The sequence below is a fragment of the Neopsephotus bourkii genome, unplaced genomic scaffold (assembly GCF_033783945.1).
Source record: "Neopsephotus bourkii isolate Nb327-2 ecotype Australia unplaced genomic scaffold, CSIRO-AGI_Nbou_v1 NB_1767, whole genome shotgun sequence".
NCBI classification, from domain to species: domain Eukaryota; kingdom Metazoa; phylum Chordata; class Aves; order Psittaciformes; family Psittacidae; genus Neopsephotus; species Neopsephotus bourkii.
Window position 1 is genome coordinate 4958815 of NW_026902241.1, and position 24669 is coordinate 4983483.

The 24669-nt window shown below is 37.2% G+C and overlaps 1 protein-coding gene across 6 annotated transcripts in view; it reads right to left on the minus strand.

Annotated features, from left to right (window-relative positions):
* The window catches only part of UTRN (utrophin), a 369401-nt gene that overhangs the window by 53569 nt on the left and 291163 nt on the right, over positions 1-24669 (minus strand). For all 6 annotated transcript variants that reach the window (XM_061378712.1, XM_061378711.1, XM_061378710.1 and 3 more), the window contains 6 exons: positions 21613-21881; positions 19176-19322; positions 17666-17744; positions 12773-12833; positions 1271-1332; positions 216-290 (listed from right to left, as the gene is read on the minus strand). In XM_061378712.1, the coding sequence (XP_061234696.1) occupies positions 216-290; positions 1271-1332; positions 12773-12833; positions 17666-17744; positions 19176-19322; positions 21613-21881 (693 nt within the window). The remainder of the gene's footprint in view (positions 1-215; positions 291-1270; positions 1333-12772; positions 12834-17665; positions 17745-19175; positions 19323-21612; positions 21882-24669) is intronic.

The window sequence follows — 24669 nt, forward strand, 5'->3', positions numbered from 1 at the left end:
CATTTCTGAAGGTGGTCTTAAAACTGTGCCAGATGACAACAAGCTCCTGTTATAATAACACATACTATTGGCAAGTCTTCCTGCCATTTTATCGGTTGACAATTTGTCAAGGATGTATCTGGCCCCTTGTTAAACATAAATGTTGTTAGATTTACGTTGACCCTTCCTTTCCCAAGTACTGTAGAGAAACAATTTGTCTCAAAGGCCAAACTCACAGCACAGTGCTTTCTGCAGTCTTCTGATTTTGATGGCTGTACGGTAGGCAGAGAAGCGTACGTTGTTCAAGTCAGCTGGAACAGCAGAACAGAAACATGAGCAGCCCTAAAAATAGCCTGAAGGTTTCCTTTTCGTGCGAATTTCACATTTTGGAAGAAATGCGATATCCCTTCTCTTCTCTGCAATGACTTAATAGAACAAGTAAAACAAACTGAGAAGTTGAGGCCTGTCCATTCCAACTTTAGGGAAAGCCTCATGACCCTGAGAGCCCAGAGCCTTCAGAGGTGGGCACACCAGAAATCCTAACATTACCTTGGTACACGTAGTACATATACAATAAAGTTTTAATACATATTAAGCAGTGTTAAATACTTTCCAGACAAGTGCTCAAAACCAGTACATTTCTCAAATATTTTACAGCTCCATCAGATAATATATAAGAAACAGAAGGCAGCAAAGGTCAAAGTAACAGAGACAAAAAATTTTTATTTAAGTCACAATTTCTGTGCCATGCCTTTGTAAACACTGCTTTGAAAGGGACAGTAAGATAACCATAAGCTCTATTTTAAAAACAGATGAGTATTGTAATATTTCTCCGCACTTCACAGTATTTTACCCTTTTGTTCCTTAGAAAGGGATATTTCACAATCAATGTAGATGTTAGCAGGGCACACTGAACTAGTTGTACTATCATATGGCGTAGCCTTTCCTGAAAGCATAGATGTTCTGCTTTATTACAAAAAATCAGTTCACTGCAGAAGGCATCCTGCTTTAAACACAGACAGCCTGCATCATTGGATAATCCCTAGTGGATTTAAAGAGATAAACAAGATAAACGCATTAAACAACAGGGTCAGAGCATATTGTTCAGAATTAAAGTGCTGAAAGGCAATACACATGACATGATCAAGGCAGGAGTTTTAATGCAAAATGTGTCTCATTGCAAGGTGGGCAATGCTCTGTAACACACAAGTGGGACATGGCCAGCAATCAAAACAGCTTTTACTCATGGAATGAACATCACATAATGGTTTATTTTAAGAAATTCACCTACCTAAGGACTGGAAGAGATCAGTCATTTTCGGATGATCCCAACAGGTTGTCTGTGTCTCATGACTACAAAGAAATGAGGTAATCAAAGTTTCAGATAACAAACACATACACTTCCAAAGAACAAAACCCCAAAGATATTCTGATTTTCTGTTTAAGTGGCAAGAAATCCCTCAGCTCTTTAATTAAAATGCATGATCCAAGTCACTTAGCTCCTTGATTTTTCAACCACAAAGTTAGACAGACAACAGCCCACGAATATATAGCAATATTTACTTTTAATTCTAAGTGTGACTCTATCAGTTGAACTCCGACTTTGCAGCAAAGAGGCACACTAATACGGTAAAAATGCAACATTTCCTGGTGCAGTAGTGCAATGAAAGTATTTGTAAAACCATGGCAAAAATAAAAAGCACCAAGGTTTTATTTCTTTGCATATCTAAACACATATCAGAACACATAAAATGATTTTAAGCTTTACCTGTAACACATCACAGAACCATTTAGGTTGGAAAGGACCTTTAAGACTGAGCACAATGGAAACCCTGATCACCATTCACACCCCCAGTGAATAGGTATTTTCATTTAGGGAGTGTGTTCTACCCTAGTGCTCACAGAATAGACAGCGAATAGGCAGCAGTACTTAAACCACTGTTTAGCACTGCTGTTTCAATTCACCACAGTTTCAAGTATGCAGCCATAGGGGTCAAAACTTATGTCAGGTCTACTGAAATCTCTCTACAAGCATTTTTCTTGTATTTATCAATATTAATTGCTGAAAAGATTGCACAATCGTGCCTCACAAAGTATTTACATTTGAATTACAGAGAATTAATTAGGGAAGTTATGATAAAAAGATAATATCATTCCCTTTAAAAACTAATAATGAAAAATATATGATGCTAGGTTAGCAAATCTAACAGTAGTAAGCAGAGGACACCATGCATTTCACCTTTGTTTCCATGTATAAATTGTTAATATGCACATATTTTCCCACCACACACACAGAGGTATGCAGGTTTTTCCACATATAGGTTGTAAATAATCACTTTTAATGGCACTTTGCCATTAAATGTAGTGGACTGTATTTTCAGTCAGAATATATAAATGGCTGTACCTCAGTGAGCGCACAGTAATTTACCATCACCAATTAATTTTTTTTTTAATTGAAAACTCAGTGAAGAAAGTACCCTTTTATGCCAGGTAGTACAAAAAAAAAAAAAAAAAAAGGGCCAGAGACAGGATAAAAAAAAAAGGGTCAGAGACAGGACATGTACTACAAAGGGAAGGCAGGCTCCAAGCAAAGTAAGTGCTGAGGGCCCTTCTTTACATTACTTTTCGGTATTCACTAGTGGAAAGTGTATACAACAGGTCTCTGAACAGGGGATATGATCTTCATTTTGCACTCCATGCACTAGCGTGACCTTTCCAGCTTTAAGTCTGGTCTCCACAGTCAGCTTTTCCCCAGCATTAGGCTTAACTCTCTGAAATGGGTCTCATTTGTATGTCTGGCACCATCACAACTTTGTGAGCTGATTTTCATAGAAGTTCATAGACAAAATATGTATTTCTTTTTTAGTTTAGGTATAAATAGTTATAAACTTTTGGGTATAAACTTTTTTTAGTTTAGGTATAAATCTTTTTTTTCCCCTCTTTGTGATTATTCTCTAAAACAACTGAAAGCAGGAAGGAGAACTCATTTTTCCTGAACTTAAAAGTTTAATTTGGTTTCAGTTTGATAGTATCACATGAATGGCATTCATGTTTCAAATTCTAAATGAGGTGGGTAAGGCTCTGATATGCTGAACTCTGAAGCTAAAGCATGCCAGTATCTAAATCAGTGTTTCTGCAGTTTCTAGAAAGACACTTTTGTAACAGCACTATGTTTATCTTTGTCCAGAAAGTAATTTGAAAAACAAGAAGCTTGACAATTACTTTCTTGGAAGGGGCACACCAATCAATCATCATGAAGCCAGTAACAAAAAAGGACGTATCTAGGTTTGGTGCTGTGCCAAGGTAAAGGCAACTGACTGTCTAGCATTCTGAAAACATCTGGCATGAAAAACCTACAGTATATTAAAAAAAACAACAAATACAGCCTCGGTAAACAGGAACAGAAAATACAATGGGTTGTACTGATCAATTTATTAAATTATCTCAAAAATAGTCCTGAAACTGCCAAATATCTGCAATACCATGTTATGCATGCTGCCATTATCATGGTGACAATTTATAATTTATTTCTATTGACAAAACCCATTGCAATTGCCCACTGACATGGATCCAATATGCAATCAGTTTAATAAAGCCTGTTTTAAGGAAATTGCTTCATCTCAACTTCCCTGACCAAAAACTCTGCCACCCCCACCCCAAAAGACCCATACTCCGAAAACCCCAAACCAACCAACCAACCAACAAAAAAAGACCAAGTCCAGTGATTTTACTATGAACATCATAAGTGAAAAATATAGAATTTTCTAAGGAAAGACTGAACTAAAACATCTTCAAACTTCTACGTGAAGGTAGGTGGCAGTACTGTGACAGGAACTTTGAATATAGGTGCATCTAAAAATACATTTAACTAATTTAAATGCTGAAATATTAATGCAAACACTGCATGTGAACAATATGCAATTTAGCTGAGTCAAATCCTGTTCACTGCCTTAGAAACTATCATGTCAAAATAAGCCACGATGGTAAGGACTTTGCTGAATTGCAGCCTTTATTCCTCAGTTAACTATTTTTTGGCATTAAAAAGTATGCTTCCATGAAGAGATCTATTTCCTACTTGTGGGGTTTTGTTAGCAGCAAATGCCTCTCTGCGCAAACAATGGACTGATAGTAGAAGTTGATTTGAAATGATTTTTTCTTGCAATAAATTGTAAATTTTGATAGGTACAGAAATCTTTTCTCTTCTTAAAAAAAAAAAAAAAGAAGTTTAAATACCCAGATAATTTTTAGCTTTCCCCTCTTCATGCCCTCGCAGAAATATACTGACATACTCCAGTATGCATCTGTAATCCTTAATTAGGATGTGGGCAGATTTAATTGCAATTTAGATTCCAGATTCTAAGTAATTTATAAACCCATATGTAATGAATAAGAGGTGGCATTACCAATCAAACTTAATTTCCTCAAATCAGGTTTTCAATAAACAACAGTTTCATTATTGAAACTGTCTGCTTTAAGTGCCCAGTTGCAGCAGCAGCTTTATCTGAAAGACTAAAAACCAGTTCAATTGTGACCACATGCTGTGCAAAAATGATGTCATTTATATTTTGGGCATGATTAACATGAAACAGGAAAAAGTGGAGATACCCAAAATGTCTGTATCCTGCATTATCATAATGTTTCTCCATTTAATGTAGTAAATACATAAAGAGCTAAATTTTCTCTTTACAGAAAAACACAAAACATGAAATTTATACCTCATAATGACCAGAAAATATTGTTATGTTTCTATTTTTGTTTGAAAGAGAAATACATTTTGTGTCAGACTGTGTATAGACTAATGGGTTTTGAAAACTTGTAACTCAGTTCTTTTGCATGCCACATGAATCATGTGAGACTGGCAGCCCAATGAACATCATTTGGTGGAATTCATCCAAGGTTGTCCGTAATTACCTAAAAGTCAGTACTACCTGACAGCTGTTAAATGACTACACAAGGTGAACATGATTGTGCCAGCCTAATCCCAAAACACCTAGAGCAAGGAACCATCCATAACAGCTAAGCAATCCTGTATAGTGATCCAGCAGAGAAGAGGAATGAGTTCAGGGTGACTGAATCAACAGCTCAACAGCCTGTTCAGGTCAAAGGAGACAGCAATTCCATTGCTGTGGGCAATGCTACTACCACCACTGAATATATTCCATGGATAGGCTTCACTTAAGACAAAATTCACCCAAGCCAGGCTACTCTGGACAGAGCTGAGGAAAAAAACATGTGACACGAAATTCAAAGAGAGCTGTAGAAAACTGGGGAAGAGAGGAGGAATCAGTCTCAACAGTGACATTTCCTAATTCAAAGTTTTGTTTGATGACAGTTTCGTAATATGCAGGGACTTTTATGTGGATGCAAACTGATTTTCACAGGAAGAAAAAAATGGGTGAGCAGATAACCTTCCTATGCTACAAATAAAACTGTCAGAGAAGGAACTCATTTTATTAGGCAGTCCAAACAGGAGTCATGCAAGACAAAGTGCTTTCTGGTGATTTGGTTTGTAAAGCAGCTCTTTGAAATAAAATCTATCTTTCTCTACTGTAGCTACGGTATCTTCTGTGTTAGATGAAAGACTAATGCAAGCAGATGATGCACCAAGAAATGTACTCAGAAACTTTACCGTACTGGGTGGTCTGTAGCAGATGAGACAGACTTGATGAAACTGGGGGAAAACTTTCTGACCGCAGTCTCTCAGCTCCTTTTATTGCAAGTTCATGACATAACAACCTACTCAGAAATACATGCACCACAGTAGCTACGATGGCCTGTCAGTGATTGCCTAAAGTGTAAAAGCAGACTTGGATGTGCTCATGCATCAGAGAAGCCTCTGATACTTTGCTCAGTAAACACAAATAACGTCAGACCTACAAAACCAAGGAAAATGACAAAGAAGATTACACACTTTGTACGTATTTTACCTGCATGTGTGAAAGATGCAATTGTTAGAGCAAAGGACCGGAAACTGGTAAGTTAGCAGAGTTGCTCAACCAAGGTAAGCAACTAAAGCAGTATGCAACCCATTCCCAGAAATGCTCCAGTCATTTCCTGAAGGTTTCCAGACAAAATAATTTTACTACAGCATGAAAAGAGCTCCAACTTGATTCCTCAGGAGGCCATAATTTTCCATAAGTCCCAGAAAGTAATTAGGTAGAATTGGATGGATTGTTCTTACCACAGAGACACAACAGGAAACTTAAGAAAATTCAGCCCTGTTATTTGCCAAGAAAGTGAAGAAATCCCATTTTCTATATTTGTCTATAGAAAACAATCTGTAACTCCCAGTGATAGAAAACTAAACCTGCAGAATCTAGCGGAATAGTGGAAATCTAAATTTGGAATGATGCTAAAGTTAAAAGACAAAAGACACGGTAACTGGTGAAAAAACATAAGTTTATAATGTTTAGTCATCTTACTGAACTTCAGAAAAGACTCAAAACAAGCATTTAGTCAGGAGCAGACAAATCTACTGAGTCTTCCCTATCTGTTACAATCACTGTGGTAGTTCTGTCCCAGGTCACAGTTACATTCACACCAAGAAGCATCTTCTCTGGCAAATACTCTACTAACTTCAAGAAGAACTACCTACCTGTAGAGTGAAGTGATATTTACCCTGAGTGAAAGCAAACACCAGTTGGGCTCATTATTCATCTTGCATGCAAATGGGACTGGATAAAAAGAACTTTTCAAGGTCCACAGGAGCCCAGGTTACATGATTTCATTCTGCACACAGAGTGGCATAAGGGATTTCTGCTATGCCAGAAGTGAGAAGGTCTACAGGGCAGTAACACAAGTGCACTTAACATCTTCCCACTTGGTTCAGTCAATGGAGAATTAAAAGTGTTTCATTGACTGAGCTACAAGAGAATTCAGTGTTATTTTTTTAGCGGCTAGTATAAAAAGTCGGAGTTATTCAGAGTCTCTCAGCTCTCTTCCGCAAAATTTACTGATGCAGTATAAACCACATAGCAAAATATGCATCCATGAACAGATTACAAGATGAAACAGTGTAATTTAAAGTCTAAATGCATTTGTGTATATCTCAGTAACCTAAAATACACATTATAGCCATAAAATATACCAAATTTTAAAAGCTACATATTAATGAAGTGCTCTAAAGCTTAAATGACAAACATTTACCTTTGCAATCTGTTTCTTATCCATTATGTTTGCTGGCAGCTTTCTAATTATAATTGGCAAAGATAATCCATGTTAAAAACACTTCCTGGTTGTAAATACAGAGCTGAGAAACAGCTAGCTTGTCACTTCTGATCTCTAGAAGCAAGAGAACAGTCTGGTTGAAATGAAGTAGTAGGTCTCCAGGTGTTGGCAAGCTGCCCATGGAGTTCGGGGGTGGTAGTGGGGGGGGGATAAAGTTCAATTCCTTCTTTTGTAGCTTTTTATCTACATGAAAGAATACTAGAGACAGGTCTGTGGGGGTTTTATCATTTCCCAGCACAGGCAAGGCCTAATGCTGTATTGATAATCACTGGCAAACACCACAAGATCAGACACTGAAGCAGTACTCTGGCATCATCATGTTAAGCTGCTTTCTGTTCCTGTAATCGATTTGCACAAAATGTTACCTCAAATCAAGATCTTTACTTATCAGTAATGAATCAACAGTACTCAGAACTCTGACTTTGCTGCCCCTGCCAAATTTCAAATGACATAACATCTCCACTTTACAAATGTGCATAGTGCTTTATCTAGATATATATTTTTTCTTTTGTTTTTAAACCCATTAGAAAATACTGTTTCATGAAAAAGAGCTGGCATAATGCATTGCGAGGCTAATCTATAGTAGAGGGTGGTGGAACAATTTATATGCAGATATTTTGAAATCTCTCCAGAGAAAATGTACTATTGCATTTCTTTAATAGAAAACAAAGACCAGCATAGGAACTAGTAATTGAAGAAACTCTCAAAACCTGAAACCTCTATCACCTTTTTCTGCAAATTATTTTTTTTCCTCTTCTAATGGAAATACTGATATATGAGTGGGATAAAATAGGAGTTTTAAGATGTCAGTGATGCCAGTCTCTGCAGGATTAGAGAAAAGTAACCAGGGTGACTATGGAGTTTGATACTGAGCAATTTAATGATTACACCAAGAAATTGCTCTCCCTATATAATGCCATGTATGAGATTAAACTCACTGTGACCCTTTCTGTATTACCCTTTTGTTTCTTCTGCATGGTAAAAATATGTAATAATTTATAGCATTAAAAGGTGCACAGCTGAAAAACACTTAAATTACAGTTAAAAGAACAGTGAGAAATGCCAGGATAATTATATTTTCTGCACATTGCTTTCAGTTCATTGTGTTTTCCTCAAAGATGTTTAATGATCATACCTAGTGTCTCATTTATTATTCTATTTCTCTTCAGAATATTTTTATTGAAGTGCTATGTAATATAGGCTTTATTTTTTTAATTGTTATAGAACCCAAGCATGACTTACTTGTGTGATTTAAATAGTTATAAATGAGCAGCAGACAACTGTTATTAAATCTCAAACATTTGCAAGCCAATCTATGAAATGTGTATTCAATGGCAAGCTTGCCAAACCTTGTACCCAAACTTCACACTTTTGTTAATAAAAGTGCATTACCAAATACTGCACCTGCTGCTCTGTATTCCCCTCCATACTACTCAGCAGTCCCATTCTATTTTATAAAATATGGAAGAACAAGCTTTTTTTTTGCTTTTTAACAGCACTGAGATCTACAGATTCAGGTAGCCATTGAATTGTACTGTGACAGAGAAGACTGAGACTACAGAAATACAAAAACTCCTATCAATTGTCATAAGGAAAAAAACAACCCAACACCTAAACAGGAAGCAAAAAAGGCTCAATAAAATCACATCAACAGAGGCAAAGGCATTTGGAAAATCTGGTTTATGCAGTAAGACAATTCAAGTAGTGAAAAGAGACAGGTTAAATCGTGTGTGTAGGTTCAGTTCAACCAAGTACCTGCCATGGCCCAGGCATACGCACCTTGACAAACCTGGTCTCAATGAGCTATAAATCCTTCTTTCAGCCAAGCAGAAGAGCAACTCTTTCCACAATATCCCAAACCCAGACTGCCTCTGTCTGAACTTACAGGGCAGAGAAGTTTATACACTGGCTTGTTAATCTTTCAGATACTTCTGTTACCTGATTAAATACAACCCCAGAAAGGGCAGACATGCCAACCATTACTAAACAGGGGTGGGGAGAACAAATTGACTACAAAGCCACCATGTTGTTCTGGCATGCTAAAGACCTTTTTCTCTCAGACACTTCTCTCTATGCATGTGACTGCAAGTTACCTCTGGCGTCAGGAAACAAGCAGGACAAATGTTGCTCCTCTGAAAACGCAGCCGTCTTGCATCTTTGTGACATTCTCCTTACAGATTCATTGCTTCCTAAAGTAATCCCTCCTGCTTTCTAGTCGCAGTTCCCTAACTTTTTTTTTTAACTCCATTCTATGTGTGCAATAAAACTGTGAAGAGTGCAGTATTTTATTTTATTTTCTTGTTTTAAATAATCAACAGAGGTAGAACTACATCATCATCTGCAGCTATGTCACTTTCTGAATATTTTACATTTCTCCTTCAAGGACACTCACAAAAAGCAATCAAAATGAAGTAAGGGTAGGAATTTACGGCTGTCTAAGAATAGTGTATGTTCTCATTCAGAATTAAAGTAGCCTGACTTCAATAACCATTTATTTCCTTTTCAAAATTAATTTTAAAAAATTCTCATTTTTCAGCCGCCAATCACTGAATGATACTTTTATTCTCCTTGTTCTGCCTTTTTTTCCTCTCCTTTCCCATAAAATGAGCAACTGGCACCTTAAAACTTCTCCCTGCACGTACAAGTCTTGCTGTAAAGACAGTAAACATAATTGCTCTTGAGTTACAGTTACTGAGACTCATCATAACTTTCAGTCATGTTTTAGAAAGGCACCTCATTCAAAGATGTTAGTAAAATTAAACAAAAAGAAAATTATTCTTTTCCTCTATCCCAGAATTTATTTCTATATTAAGAAATCAATAAACCATTAAATCTTGATGACTGTTCTCTTGAATTGTATTACAAAAGCTCATGTAATCACTACACTCAATTAAGCTTTTTGTGTTGCACTGTTATCCTCTTTAACCTATATCTAAAATTTGGGAATGAAGTAAAAGAATATTTAAAGCTAACAGTACTCTCCAGCCTGATCATACCAAAGCAAAAGAAGTTCAGAAATAGTTCTTTCCCATTTTATTTTTCACAGCTCTGTTTTTATCTAGCTGCTGCTGCCAACATCGAAGTTAGATCAGTAAGCAATAAGAAGAGAAGAAAACTGCCAGAGTCATGCTGCTTGTCAGACTGTGAAGCTACTGAAATTCAGTATCCCTCCTCATGCTTTATAAAATTAATAAATCCTACTGGCTACATGTAACATCATTCTTCTCTTTTAGAGACACAAGAATCAACACATTGCATCAACAGCATATATCATGTTGAAAATAGGGAAAGATTACTGGAAAAGTCTTCTTTGAGATGCAGTAGTTAATTTTTTCACTTCCTCAAAATAAACCAGTGGTCTCTGTTTTTATAAAGACCTCAACACTCACAGAATTTGTGCTGCTCTTGTGCCCCTTTATCAAACTTCCTGTGCAAGACCATTATAACAATTTCTGAGAGATGTTAGGGTTTGTTTCTCAGGCCTGACTGGCTTCATTCCCCAGTCTAGCTCCAGGACAGCCAACACATTACTATCAGCAAGTCCACTGTATCAGAGGATACTCTGCCACCAAGTTGTGTGCATGCAGTATTACACCTACCGCACACTCTGGAAAGACTTACTTTCTTCTGAACTAATCATGATTAAAAAAAAGATTTCTCAAAACCTGAAATCTGGCTGAGGTGGAGTAAGGTATACATGAAATATGGTAGTTAAAAATCTTTGCTCTGCTCAGCACAGATCAGAGGCCTTAACCTTAGCCTGTTTCATCTGTTGTGGTGGTAGGACTATACACCCTATCTCTATCCTCTAACTATGAATGTGACAGGGAGCTCCACAGAAACCCTCACAGTCCAAGCCACACCTGGTGAACACCCCCAAATTCAGCTACCAGCTCTGATGAAATAAAGCAGGAACATGATTTGCCATCTTTCAAAACCCACTAAGCACATACCCACAAAAAAAAAACCACAACAAAAAACAAAACAAAAACACAAACCATCAAACACCTGCCATCCCCCTCCCAAAAACACACAACCCAAACCCAAAAAAACCAACCAAACAAAAAAGCAACAAAAAACCAACCCAAACTATTTCAGGATAGTTTTCCTCTTGCTCTCTGTAGTTTTGAAACTTCAGTGCTTTCTTTGAATTACTGCTGCGATCATTTTCATTGATCACAGGGGTGATCATTTTCACTGCAGTGCTGCCTGAGTCTGGGCAGTCAGCATGCCTCCACATCCAATCCAATCTCTGCCTTCTCCTCTGCCACTTGGGACTAAGGGAGGAATCTCTCCTCCTGAGTGTCACAGCTGCCTGTTGCTTCTTGCAAAACTTCTTAACAGAGGCACAAATCCCTTCATAGAGAATCCAAGGATATTCACAGTAGGTTTTTCTTTTTTTCTAGTTACTACTCAGACCCTTTAAAAAACATAACTTTCATATCACAGTTTAAGATCAACCACCACACCTCAGGAATGATAACAACAGATTTGACCAACATAGGTTTGCTGTTACCTGCTCTTCAAAGATCTCAAGCACTCATAAATTGTTTGAAGCAAAATATGTGGCACTTGGATTTATGACAGAGCAATATGCAGTAGTAAAAAGCCCTCACTGATGTTCTTTAAGAATGAATGATCTACAGGTCCACCTCGTAATCATCTTATTGACTTAAAAACCTACTTTTTTTACAAATTCAAACCAATAATATTTTAACACAGATTTCCTTCAGCCTAAAATGAATTACTCTCAGTCTGGCTTACTATACACTGTACCTTCTTGAAATTTCATTTACCACTCTAGCAAAAAGCTGTTCTTCTCTCAAAGCTTCAATCTTTGACCCTTGAAGTAGCGGCAAATAGTATAGGAATAAATATTGATGGAATCAGAATACCCAAGTCAAGGACTGCTCAGAGTGGAACACATCAAAATCTCTGTTCTTCCACAGCTAAGTATTCCCTACCATTTTCAAAATGAATATCTCAACTATTGCTCATTATAACCTAGGTATTAGTAAAATTTTTGTCCATATTTACATTAAGGTTAAATTTATCTTAATATTAAGCATTATAAAAACTTCCCTAAGGTAAATAAAATAACAGGACAATCAACGCATCTTATTTCTGAAGGAATTTTGTACAGAATGATGAATGGGCTCTACAGATATTAGTCACCACTGTTCTGCTATAGGTTATAAATGTTGTATTTTTAAATACATTATGTATTCAGCTTTTTTTCCTTTACTCTACAGTTTATTATACTCTGGATGAGCCACACACATAAGCACAAGCCTAGCTTGAATACCAATACCATATAACACTGTAGCATCTATCCGAGTGGGCTTTTATATTAAGGTTTGTCATTGATTTCTTTTTACGTATTTCTAAGTTACACAATTTGCAAAGCAATAAACACAAAAAATGTATGTTATATGCAGCATAATACTACGTAGAGAAACTCTTGATAACATTTGTAGCTACTACTCAGTACCTATGTTTTTCTGCCAGGTTGTGGTAATAAGACCTTCTGTTATGCTTAAGGAAGAAAGAATCAAGGCAAACTTACTTGATATAATAGGGCACTTTGTTATGTGAAACAGATCTCTGCCATGGAAACTGTACTGAGGCTGAAGAAACAAAGAGAAGGTGATTATTAGAAAGCACCCTTAAAAAATTAAAAAAACCCTTATCTTTATGTTTTTATTTTACAACTAAAACACTTAAATGGGAACAACTAAAATTTCCCAGACAACTTTCAGTAATTAGATTATTCTAGACACCTATTTCAGGCCAAGCTGGAAAACAAAACAAATGTGGCAATTCTACTTTAAGGAAGGATAATATATTCTGAGCAAGCAAGCTATACACCTGATGAAAATGGAGACACTGGTTTTCCTACCACAATACAATTATTATCAGTTTAAGGTTTGAAAATAAATGCTTCCACTACTATAATTAATGCTCTGCAACAGAACAAGGAGAAATATCAACCTTATTTTCATTAGTTACCAACCTTAGCTCCTATTTGCAACTAAAATTAATATTGATTAACACTGTATCACCAAAAAAAAAAAAGGCATTAAAATCCATCCTTGGACTCCTTGCTGAACAGCAGTAATCTTTGCAGAATTTATGCTAGTCTGATACACAAATACCATCCATAACATCAAGAAGCCTTCTTCACACTGAGTTGCAAAATGCTTGTCATAGTGTCATGAAGTCATACATGACACTATGACTCTGCTTATTTAAAGATCCCAGGAGAGAAGAGGGGAAAAGTGTTCAGGCTGACAGGACCGCTGGTGCATAACTTAAAAGTAGCTATTTACTGAAGAACGAAAGGTACATACGTGTCCTACCAGAAATTACCAGACTAGTGCCTGGTGAATTAGGGTTTTATTATAGAAGAAACTCACTTCTTTAGGTTCCGTGGAGAAGCAGAGATTGAAAGAATGGGTAGGAATAACTGATCATCACAATGGGATGAATTTAAAGCATACACACGTGCCAACACTTCCAAGACAAAAAGCCTACTCCTTAAACACTGCTTCTTAAAAACCTGATAAAGTGAGACACAGCTTTGACCTACACTGGATCTCAAGTAATTAAACTCTCAATTAATGGAATTTTCTGCAAGCATGGCTCAATTTTGAGTTCATCCCCTTTAGGAAAAATAATAAAAAAAATCCATTTGAAAATAACTCCTCTCTCCCTAAGACCTCTCTCAAGGCTTCAGTGAAGACTTCTAAGCTGTGTATGCCCCATAGACTGGTGCTGCTGCAGAGAGGCAGGTCTCACCCTGCTCCTGGCTGGCTGTCCCTTGAGGGGTTCAATGGCTGTCACCTCTTCCTTGACCACACAAAATTTCATGGCTTATAATTTAAGAAACATTCATGTACTGAAATACAGATTAACGGGGAAGAATAACTGGGAAACTACAGGAACCAATCAAGCTACATTATTCAGAAGGAAAAACCGAGAAAATTCCATATCACTACTTAAAGAAGAAAAAAACATTTGCAATAAAGAGGTAGATAGCTACCTGGTAAAGTTTCTTCAGTGTTGCAATTTAGCAGCTATGGTGCACTGATACTACTATACTAATAAGTCAGCTAACTAAGAAGAAAAATCTGGCCATAGTTTGCTTACATACGATTTACGTGATATAACAAACTATAAGTATTTTACACTGACACAGATATGGGCTAAACAACATAATAAATTAAACTGTTAGTTATTACAGGCCAAGTCATACCCTGCCTATTTGGGAATAACCTTTCTAAAAACGCTGCAAGTTCTCTGCTGCATGAAGCTCTACAAAATGATATTCCCATTCTTTTTTAAAATTAGTTTCTTGATGAAAACTGAACAGAGTAGTTACTGATTCTGGCATTCACTTGCAGGCCTGCCGATACTAGTAAGGCTGAGCACCACTCAAAGATGCTCTGAGCAGGCCCCTTGAAGACCTGGGCTATTTATAAGAGAACATGTGGAGTTCACACACCGTGGATCTTTTAAGCCTACACAAAACACCACAGAGATGAGTGGATCACGGGGTTTAGAAAAAAACACAATGAATTGCAAAAAAACCAACACCAACAAACAAACAAAACCCAAGCTATTGTGTCTAAAAGCAAGAGACAGCAAAATAACCTCTTTGCAGAAAGTCACAGATAATAAGGATTCTTCATCTTTACCTGTATTAGGGATGCATAAAATTTACTGATCACTAACTTACTTGCAAGGAACCCACTTTCCATTTCAAAAGCACTGAAAGAAAGAGTAATTACATTTTGTCTACAACTGATGGAAGGGGAAAAATAGCTTAGATAAGAAAGCAATCACAGACTGTAGTGGCCTACTGTTTTACCTCAGCCTCCTATCACAGGGCACTTTAGGAAAAGCCAGTATCATATTGTTTGCTAATCTTAAAAAATATTCTGAAGCACTTGCTCAGCAATGGTCTGGATGAGTCCATGTAATTGGTGTTCAAAAAGCTCCAAAAGCAGTAATAAACACTGCACCGTGTCTTTTTAGCAAAGAAACATTATTAGCCACTGCTCAGATAAAAGGGATTGGAATCAGGGTGCTAGATAATCTCACCTAGATTGCCTTTTCCATGAAAGGCTGAACCTGGAGAAATTATAGGGTCCTTCATAATGAATCTGATGAACAGGTAGAAGAAGTTTACAGATTAAATGACAACTAGGGCTATTCATCTGAAAATGGAATGATGGCAAGCTACAGTCTCTTGTCAGGATTTAGAGCAAGAGTAACAGGTAAGTGAGGTAAATTTAAAATAGCTGCTGTCAGTGCAGCTTTGGTGATATAGATTTGTACAAAACATACATATCATAATCACAGGTTTAGGAGTTTGAGATTATTTTATTCAGAATACTGCTTTATTTGTTCCTCACAGAAGTCATTTATGGCTGCTAAAAAGATTTGAAAAATTGCATTTAGAATATATACTATTTCAACCTGTCAGGATAAAACCTTCATTTTTCCAGATTTAATGATTTTTTTTATTACTTTCCTTTGAAGTTACTGTGCCTGACTTTCACTTAACAGACTTTCTATAAAGTTGTAGGTATTAAGTTCTGTACCTCTGTATAGTTCAAGCTCTTAAAACAGGTTTGTTTTTTTGAAGAAGTTTTTGCTGTAGGTTGTGTGGGGAAAAAGGTCATTTGTTTTTAGAAATAATTTAAATGGGTAACTGCATATTATCTGGGTTTTGAGCAGTGTAGTACTTACTTGGCTATAGCTCTTTGCGGTACCTACCAGCAGGCATCCTGTTCTGTTCAACTTTCCATTCTTGACTTTTGTATGTAACATAAACCAAACGTCCCCTTAAGCCTGGAGAAGATGACCTAAGCAAGGCTGAGGCATGCTGATAAGCCCCTGTATAGTCTCTTTGGAAATAATTCTATGAATGCCTTATCAAACAACAAAGCCAGTTCACTACTCAGTCTTTTGAATACAATTATTTGTTGTGGCATGCTGTAAGCTAAATCAAGGAAATGATCCAGGTCAAGGCAAATAGTACCAGCCAACCTTGGCTGGAAATCTTCCTTGTTTTTCATGTAGACTCTTTCACTGACTTTCCCCCAGGCCAGTCACCTGAACATTTGCATTGGTCCAGGTGAAGTGAACAGTCTTAACAGTGACACAGGAGTGAAGTCAGGGACTTCTCAAACCACCTAGAATAGGGGAAACTGTGTTTTCCCTATGTTACTTCCTAGTCTGTTTTAGTTACACAGACTAGACTGACTACTCTCCTAAACAATTAATCTGGCATTTTCCAAGAGTGCCAAAGGTACCACTCTATTTATATCCTTTTTACAAATTATTATGTAGGTGTACTGTTGAGGTTACAAGTTCAAGATTGGAAGGGCTACAAAACCATGGTGGCAACACTATGCAATACTGCTAATGGGGTTTAAAGAAAAAAAACAAAACCAAAAAATATCACACACTTTTAAAGTTGCTTGGCCTGTTAATTACAAAAAAAAGAAGACAAAGTGGCTCCGAGAATCATTATTTGGTGTAAGAGCTCTAACATTTTAAATATACTGCATGTTGTTTACCATCACATTTACTGAAAATCTAGTCAATTCAAGAAGACAACATGGTTATCATGCAATTCCAGAATAAATCGAGATTTATTTATTTTTTTAAATGATATTAGCTGTTTAGCTATACAGTGACGTACAGCACTTGAGAATCTCTGGGACAGATCTGCTCACTTTTATGCTCACTTCCCAGCTCCTGCAATAAATTTATCTTTATTATTGAAGCCCCCAGTTAAAACCAGAGACATCATTGGGCAAATGTTTTGTACCATGAGCTCTGAAGCTGGCAGGTAGGCTAGAACATCAGAAAGCCAACACAGATCTTGATACCGCAACCTATCTTATCTATTACAAATCAAATGAGAATGAGAGAGCAAAAGCATCTGCTTTTGCCTTCTTAGTATGTGGAAGATTGTAGGCTTAAAATTTTCACTAAAAAATGATGAAAGGATGGGGCTTGAGGAATTGATGCAGGCATGCTTTCTGCACCCCTGTATTTGAGGCTCCAGAAATGTATGTCATGAAGCCTCTAATTCCATGAAGTAAAAGCAAACTGAAGAAAAGAGGTAAGAGGGGCTAAGAAGATGTGGTTATGAACACATAAAGATTCTGGAACAGGTAAATGTCAGACCTTGCAGCAAACAGAAGACAAATAACAAAGTAACCACAGGTGCAAGAATAACTCAGCAAGATATTACAATGACAAGCATACCAGTGAGAATGTCAGTGGGGTTATGAAGATGAACTCCCCTAGAAAGGGAAGTAAATGATAACATGGTAGAGGAACTTCCTGTTTCTCAAGCCATAGGGAAATCTGGAGTAAAGAGCTGTTGGTGTCTGAGAAAGCAATCCTATCTACTATGCATCTGTTAAGTCAAAGAACTTACTGGAAAGAAAGTGCTGTGATGCAGGCCCAAAATCGCGGTGTGCCTCCTGTAACTGTTTAAGGCGATCCTCTACAGACACCTACACATAAACACAAACACACATTGCATTTACTTTGTAACATCAGAACCATGATAATAAAAACACTATTTACATTAAGTTTTACTTATATAAATTTAGGTAGTCTGTGTATCATAGCACTTATTTGACATCCATCTATTCAAGGCTACTTTTTTTCTTTCATTGGCTTGATGGCTGTCATGTTCATATTCATGCATTGTTCTGTGAGAGTACTGCAGATCAATAATGAATAATAGTAGGTTTATGGTGACTATAGCTGACTGCTGAAGTTTCTGACCTCCTCCCAACCCTTCTGTTGTCCAAATCTCCACAGTCAGCAGGTCTTACTTTGATTGTACTGATCTCACAGCTGCCTTTCTAGCATGAAACCATTTTGAAAGATACTGCTTCACTGTCTGACATGGTTCCCCCCTGGTTTATTAATTGAAAGTGCACTAGCAAACCCAGCAGCAGTTAGGCTGCTTGGTTAACTCAGTTTGAGAGCATACACAAGAAAAAAGAAAAAAAAAAAAAAGGGGGGGGGGTGGAATGTAAAAAAAAGAAAAAGAAAGCCACTACCATATTAGGAAAGGGAAGGTCTGATCTGACACAACAATTCTGCCACTCAGGAGCAACTCATTCAGCCCAGAAACTGATGGCCAGGGTTTGAAAATTCTGTCTCACTTTCCTCAGCTAGAGAGGTGACAGATCCTCCATCCTTACCCTAATTCTTTCAGACACTTAATATCACTTAGAAGCCAGGTAAAGAAATAAATAGCAACTGACTCACTGTAAGTATTTCCTACCAAACAAAGAGTAACAAAGTGCAAAAATTGACAAATGAATTTTAACTGACATAAAAAACTCCATTAAATAATTCACTGAAACTGTGTATGAGTTTGAACTGTAATCAGGCATACTGATTTACCTTTCTCAGACCATTTAAGGACAACAATCGTAAATTAAGCAATATGAATCTTTCATACAGCATATCCTCTTCTGTTTTATAATGCTAAATGTACTATTGTTCACATCTTGCTACAGCTCTACCAATACTTAAGTCACTATAAGTGAAATTCCCTGCTGAAACTTAACACTCAAAACCAAAATAAAACAGCTTTCACACAAGCTGGAAACACAACAGAAATATGTACACCATTTCTCAGTGACAATGATTTATGCAGTAAAAATACTGCTATAAGATATACAAAACACCATGCAGCAATAGTTCCCCCTAGTCTCCAGAGATTAATGTGGTCTCCTGAGTGAGTAAACTGCTGAGAAAGGAAAAGTTTTTGTCAAGCTACAGAATGAAAGACAGCTCCCTATGTTGCTTTGGTGCCACTAGAATAACACCTTAAAGATAGAAATAAAGGACAAACGGTAATAATGCATCTTTTTGAAGAGAAGCATCCTTTCCCCAACACCTACTGTACACATTCAGAAGAATACCTGTAAAAGTTTCCACCGCATATTAAGATCATCCAGTTGACGAGACATCTTTAACGATGGATAAAGGTCAAGTGGAGACAGCTGACTGGACAAATCATTCACTGTCTTGACTTTCAAGTTGATGGGAGCAATTTCTTCTCTAAAAGCCTAAAAGAGTAAGAAGCATTAATTTATTTTCAACAGACACCTGAGCAGCACAAAAGCCACAATAAACTCAACAGGGTGCTGACTTGGCCAACATGGCAGCTTATGTCAACTGTACGTAACTCAGTTCTCTGGCAAAGAAAGATCACTCCAGTATTCTTATTAACTCTTTCACTCCTTCATACACATCCTTAGAGAAAAGAGTATGATATTTGCTCAAATGCCAATATCCAAATTGTGCCCCAGAACAATTTAACTAAGTTTTTAGTGATGCCATATGGTTTTAGAGCTTTTATTCCAAAAAGAAATACACAATGCTCTATCGGGAGCTGTAGCAGTCTACAGTGTGTAAAGTGCTCTTAAGAAAAAAATGCATTCAGTAACTACAGTTTTCCAGGATTAAGCAGCTGACAAAAAATCAATTTAAAAGCTATTATTGAATTAGCAAAGCATGAAGGAATGTATCTTCTAAGGAAAAGGAGTACAGTGTTTTACCTGGTTACAACTGTAGAGTAAAACTATTACAATGATTAAAAAGAAGAAAAAGTCTTACTGAATTTAATGGAACTAAATACAGTATTAAGATAAAATTGATGCAAATTTTAGTTACACTTGAAGATGCGGCAAACATCTTGCTTGCTGTGAGCTGTTAATTGTTCAATCCTATAAATGGCTTGACTAAACATCACGAAACAAGCCAAAAACAGCTAGAAAAATATTTTCTTTGGACAATTCAGTTATTTGCCTCCCTTTAAAATCTCTATCATCCTGCCCAGGAACAGAAGGAACCTACCGGCAAGCAGAAGCTTCTGTTCCAGAAGCATCTGGCTTCTGGACAGCCAGCAGGGCCCTATTACTTCAGCAGATGTTACAATTTTTTATGCAGCAATGAAAATCTAAAAGAATTTGGTTTAGTCTTCCTTATAGAATAAACCATCAAGATATGACAAACCACTTCTTGGGAACAAAAAGCAATTCAGCACCAACATCTTATTGCTTGCTTTAGTATCTATACTAAAATATAAGAGGGGGAGGAGATGTATTGCTTCTCAGATGAACAGCAGTCTGGATATAAGTCAGCTCTGACTGTTTTAAAGATTTTGGTTCCGTTAAACCTGAATATAACAAGAAAATTTGGAGAATGAGGATGCTTATATTGATATACGTGAAATAACACAGATGTGTGTTAATTTCACAAGTCCACAGGCTGTGTATACATGGAAAGAGTATTCACAGAAAACTGGCTGCAGCCCACAGATCTTCATTCTTTTAACTCCAGTGTCCCATGCTGAAGACATAGACGGTCAAGTACATGACCCCAGGGTCCTCTAATGTTTTGCTATATTCATTCTTGAGATTAAAAAATGAAAAGTTGCATTTGTGAAACAGAAGCTTGGTGGTAACTGCTAAATTTGCCTGAAAGAGAAATTTCCTCTACTTATATATGCATACCCACATGTTCTCTGGGAATCCCTGATATTCAGGCACTCCCCCAAGCACTATGACTGTTTCCAGTCAGCTCCCCTGGACAGTGTTAGTTACCTGAGGGTATTCCTCCTTTGGGGAACTCTGCATTACTGGGTCCCTACCCAACCTATGCAGCTAAGCAGAGGACAACTACTATCCACCATGAGCAGCCATGCCTTGGGGTACTGAGCCCTGCATGGGTGGCCTGGAACCCTGGCTTCAAGACCTGGTATGCCTGCAAGAATATGGTAATGCGTGTTCTTCACTTTGAAATAATCCTGAAGAGAAGCCAGATTCAAGTAAGGGCAAATATTAATTTTCACTCATATAAGCTAAAATAGACAATAGATGTGTGAAATCTATGAAAGTTAAGGAACCATGTGCATACTTCTGGATGACTGAAAAAGCTCCCAATGTTTTCTAAGAAAGCTATATATGATGGTCAAACAGATCTGACAGCTCATCACTACAAAAAGGAGGGGAGCCCACTGTCAACTGTCAGAATAATAACTGATTCAGCTCAATCATAATCCAGTGCTTGGGCAAAGATTCAAACACACCCATTGCCTAACTATGGCTAAGATAGTATTTCTAGAAAGAAAATATTTAAATGCTAGAACATGATCTTTTTCATTTGATGAATGTTGTATTCTGTACACTTCTATAGCTTGCTGATCACATGTAGCTTATGCAATCACTTATGCACTATAACCTGCACATGAGAATTTAAGTGTACAATGTGTATATAGGTAACATAACTAGGGGTAGTAGAATGTAGGGGTCTGACTCACACAGGCTAAATATTTCCCAGGAATTCCATACTTACTGTAGTTTTCTCAATGTGATCTGGTAACGAATCTATAAGCAAGTCTCCCACAGGTTTCCAGCCATTCCTCACATTTTCAGCTTCCTTCAAGTCAGCATCGAGGTCATCCATGGCACACTGCAAGTCTTTCAGTTTTTCTAATGCTTTGTCCACTTGTTTCTGCCAGATATTGGCACTGGCATTTAGGTTCTCCCATTTCTCTTTTACCTCTGATGACTGCTTACGCATAGCTTTGGCAATCCTCATAGCTTTCTCCTCAGGGGTCAACTCTGCAGAGTGAAAGAAAAGTTACGCTGTTTATTTCTGCTCTATTTGTGCCTATTCAGTGTTCAGACAGTGCTCCTGAGGTACATACTCAAGACAGTAAGTGCAGTGTTAACTGATAATTTATTTCAGCAGGTACAAGGTAGAAGCCAGTGTACCTTGTCATAACTGAAATAAACTTTAGTCACTCCTAATGACAAAATCAGAAATCAGGAAACTATTCTTCCTTCCATGTATTACGATATCTACAAAGCAAAGGCAGCTTACTGCTGGTTTGTCACTTCTGAAGGCACAGGGGGAGGAAATGGAAGATGACTCTTCCCTACTGGAAACTGCAACAGAGAATCTGGGCACCATTTCATGTAGAAAGACGAAGAAAAGTGCTTTGCTCTGGATCACTTACCACCACCTTTCACCCTACCACCAGGATGTCTCGCACTAGCAAAAACCTACGTGCACTGAGTACTATGTGGTGAGTGGCTCTGCAGCTCTACATCCACTTTTTCATGTTAACAGCAAAGTCCTAAAAGGCTGGTTTAAATAGGTTTAGCAAATGTAAAAATGTTTAGTGAACCTTTTGAGTGAAAAAGAGCCAAGCTTACGGTGAACCCTTTCTCACAAACTTCAGGCTTATGTGTCTAAATCCCATGCAACCCAGCAACCATGGAAATCCCATTCATGTTAAACGAAGACAAAGTGGGCATACACACAGCCTCAGGATATGGTCACAGGAGATGATATTGATTATTTCAGTTAATTACTTATATTTAAATCTCCAGTCCCTGCAAGACTTAAAAAAAAAAAAAAACCACCAAAAAAACCCATTAGAATATGCTCAATTTGTTGCTGAGAAGGGCAGGCACATTTTTCCCTGATGTAAAAGTAACAGGGAGTTGTTCAGATCAAAACCAGTTTCTGCCCACCAGATTTGTATATTTTTTAAAAAAGTTGGCCTGCATTAGTCTTGATACATGCCAGACTACAAATACTAAAAGAGTATTCAGCGACACAGTCAGATGCCACTGAGGGGAAAAAAATATCCAAACAAACAAAAAGAACAACCTCCTCACAACTAACCTGCAATGCTTAACTACATGTGAAAGGACATAAATTATATGTGTAGCTCTGGGATATAGAGACATGGCAGTAACCCATAATTTGCAATACTGGCAGACCAAAATAAGGATGAAAACCAAAGATATGCCGTGATAAATTATACTTTGTCTCTGGAATCCCAGCAATACACAGTAGAATAAACTATATCATAGGACAACACATTTCTGGTATGATCTTTAGCTCAAGCTTTGCAACAGATTTTAGAAAAAGGAAAAGAAATAATGCTTAAGTTCTAAACAAAAGCCCCTTTCAGATAAAAACTGTTGTTTTAAACAAAAAAAAAAAAAAAAAAGAAGAGCTACAAATTGCTTATGTAAAGATATCAAAGAAATTGCTACTGGAAGTAATTTTGGAATTACACACTGTTGATAATACGCCACTAATGAATGAATGAGAATCCACTACAGTCCCTTCAAAGGGACCATGAGCAATCCAGACATCACTAAATCACAGCATGCAGGCAAGCTGCAGCAAATGGCAGACTGAGGTTGAGGTATCCTATGATATAGCTGTAGGTTGAGGACAACCAGGCTTCAGATGTATAAACTGCAGGACTTTAAATGAGGATGAATGGAGTACTTAGCATTGGAAAGCTTTACAAAAGGAAATGGAATACTGAGCTTCATTGAAAGGCAAAAGAAAATTGCAGACCCAGGAAGAAAGCCTCCTTTGTTGGCATCTCAACCATGTGAATACAGGAGACATTATACCCAGAAACTGAAGTAGAAGTTACATAAATGCAAAGCTTCAACCTACCATTTTTATCGAACATCATGTGCTTATATCATCTGTTACCAGAGCCAGAAGGGCTTAACAGTTCTAAACCAAACTATTAGCAGGTTATTTAAAATGATCAGTCACTTGACAAGGAACATACTGAAAGCTTCAGTAAGAGCTGAAAATCTTGCAAAACTTTTTGGTTACCTATATAAAGGTACTGACACAACAGATTCAATGAGTGCTGCTTGCCCCAGTGGAAGCACTATGAAAAAAACTGGCTGTAGTAATAAATGGGAATAGAAGAGGGGAACAACAGCCTGACTTTACTTGTCTGGACAGTTAAAACAAGTCAGCTTTACTCCTGACAAGCTGGCCACATATTCTGGGAAAGGAAAAGATTCCAGATTGACAGGGGTGATAAAAGTATCCCAACAGAACTGGAACCCAAACCATTTGTCAAATCAGTGTCATTGTAAAGGGTACATGGAATATATTTTATTTGGAAAATATTAATTCACTGTGAGACTGTGAGATTTTATAAAAGCCTTCTAAGTGCTTGTAAACGTGCCCTAAAAAGACATTTACTAGGGAAAAAAGAGCTAAGCACACTTTTTTATGAGCTCTAATACCTATTAATTTCAGACAGAAATACATCTTGTATAAACTTCATGTTTTCCATCATGACAACTCAACTTATTAATAAGCAGCACATATTTTCTTTTCCAAGCAGATAACACATTCTCCAAGACACTGGCTTTATAGCACAGAATTGTAAGCCTCAAAAAATTACAGTGAGAATTTTCTTCTGTAAGTTTGGAACTTGTTTCACCAGTCTGTCATTACACACATTGGCAGTGTGAAAAAAGGCTACAGTTGTTGTTGCTTTTTGTCCCCACTTAATATAAAGTCTTCCCAAATATCTGCTTTTCTTATACCTCCCTCTTTCTTTTTTCTTTT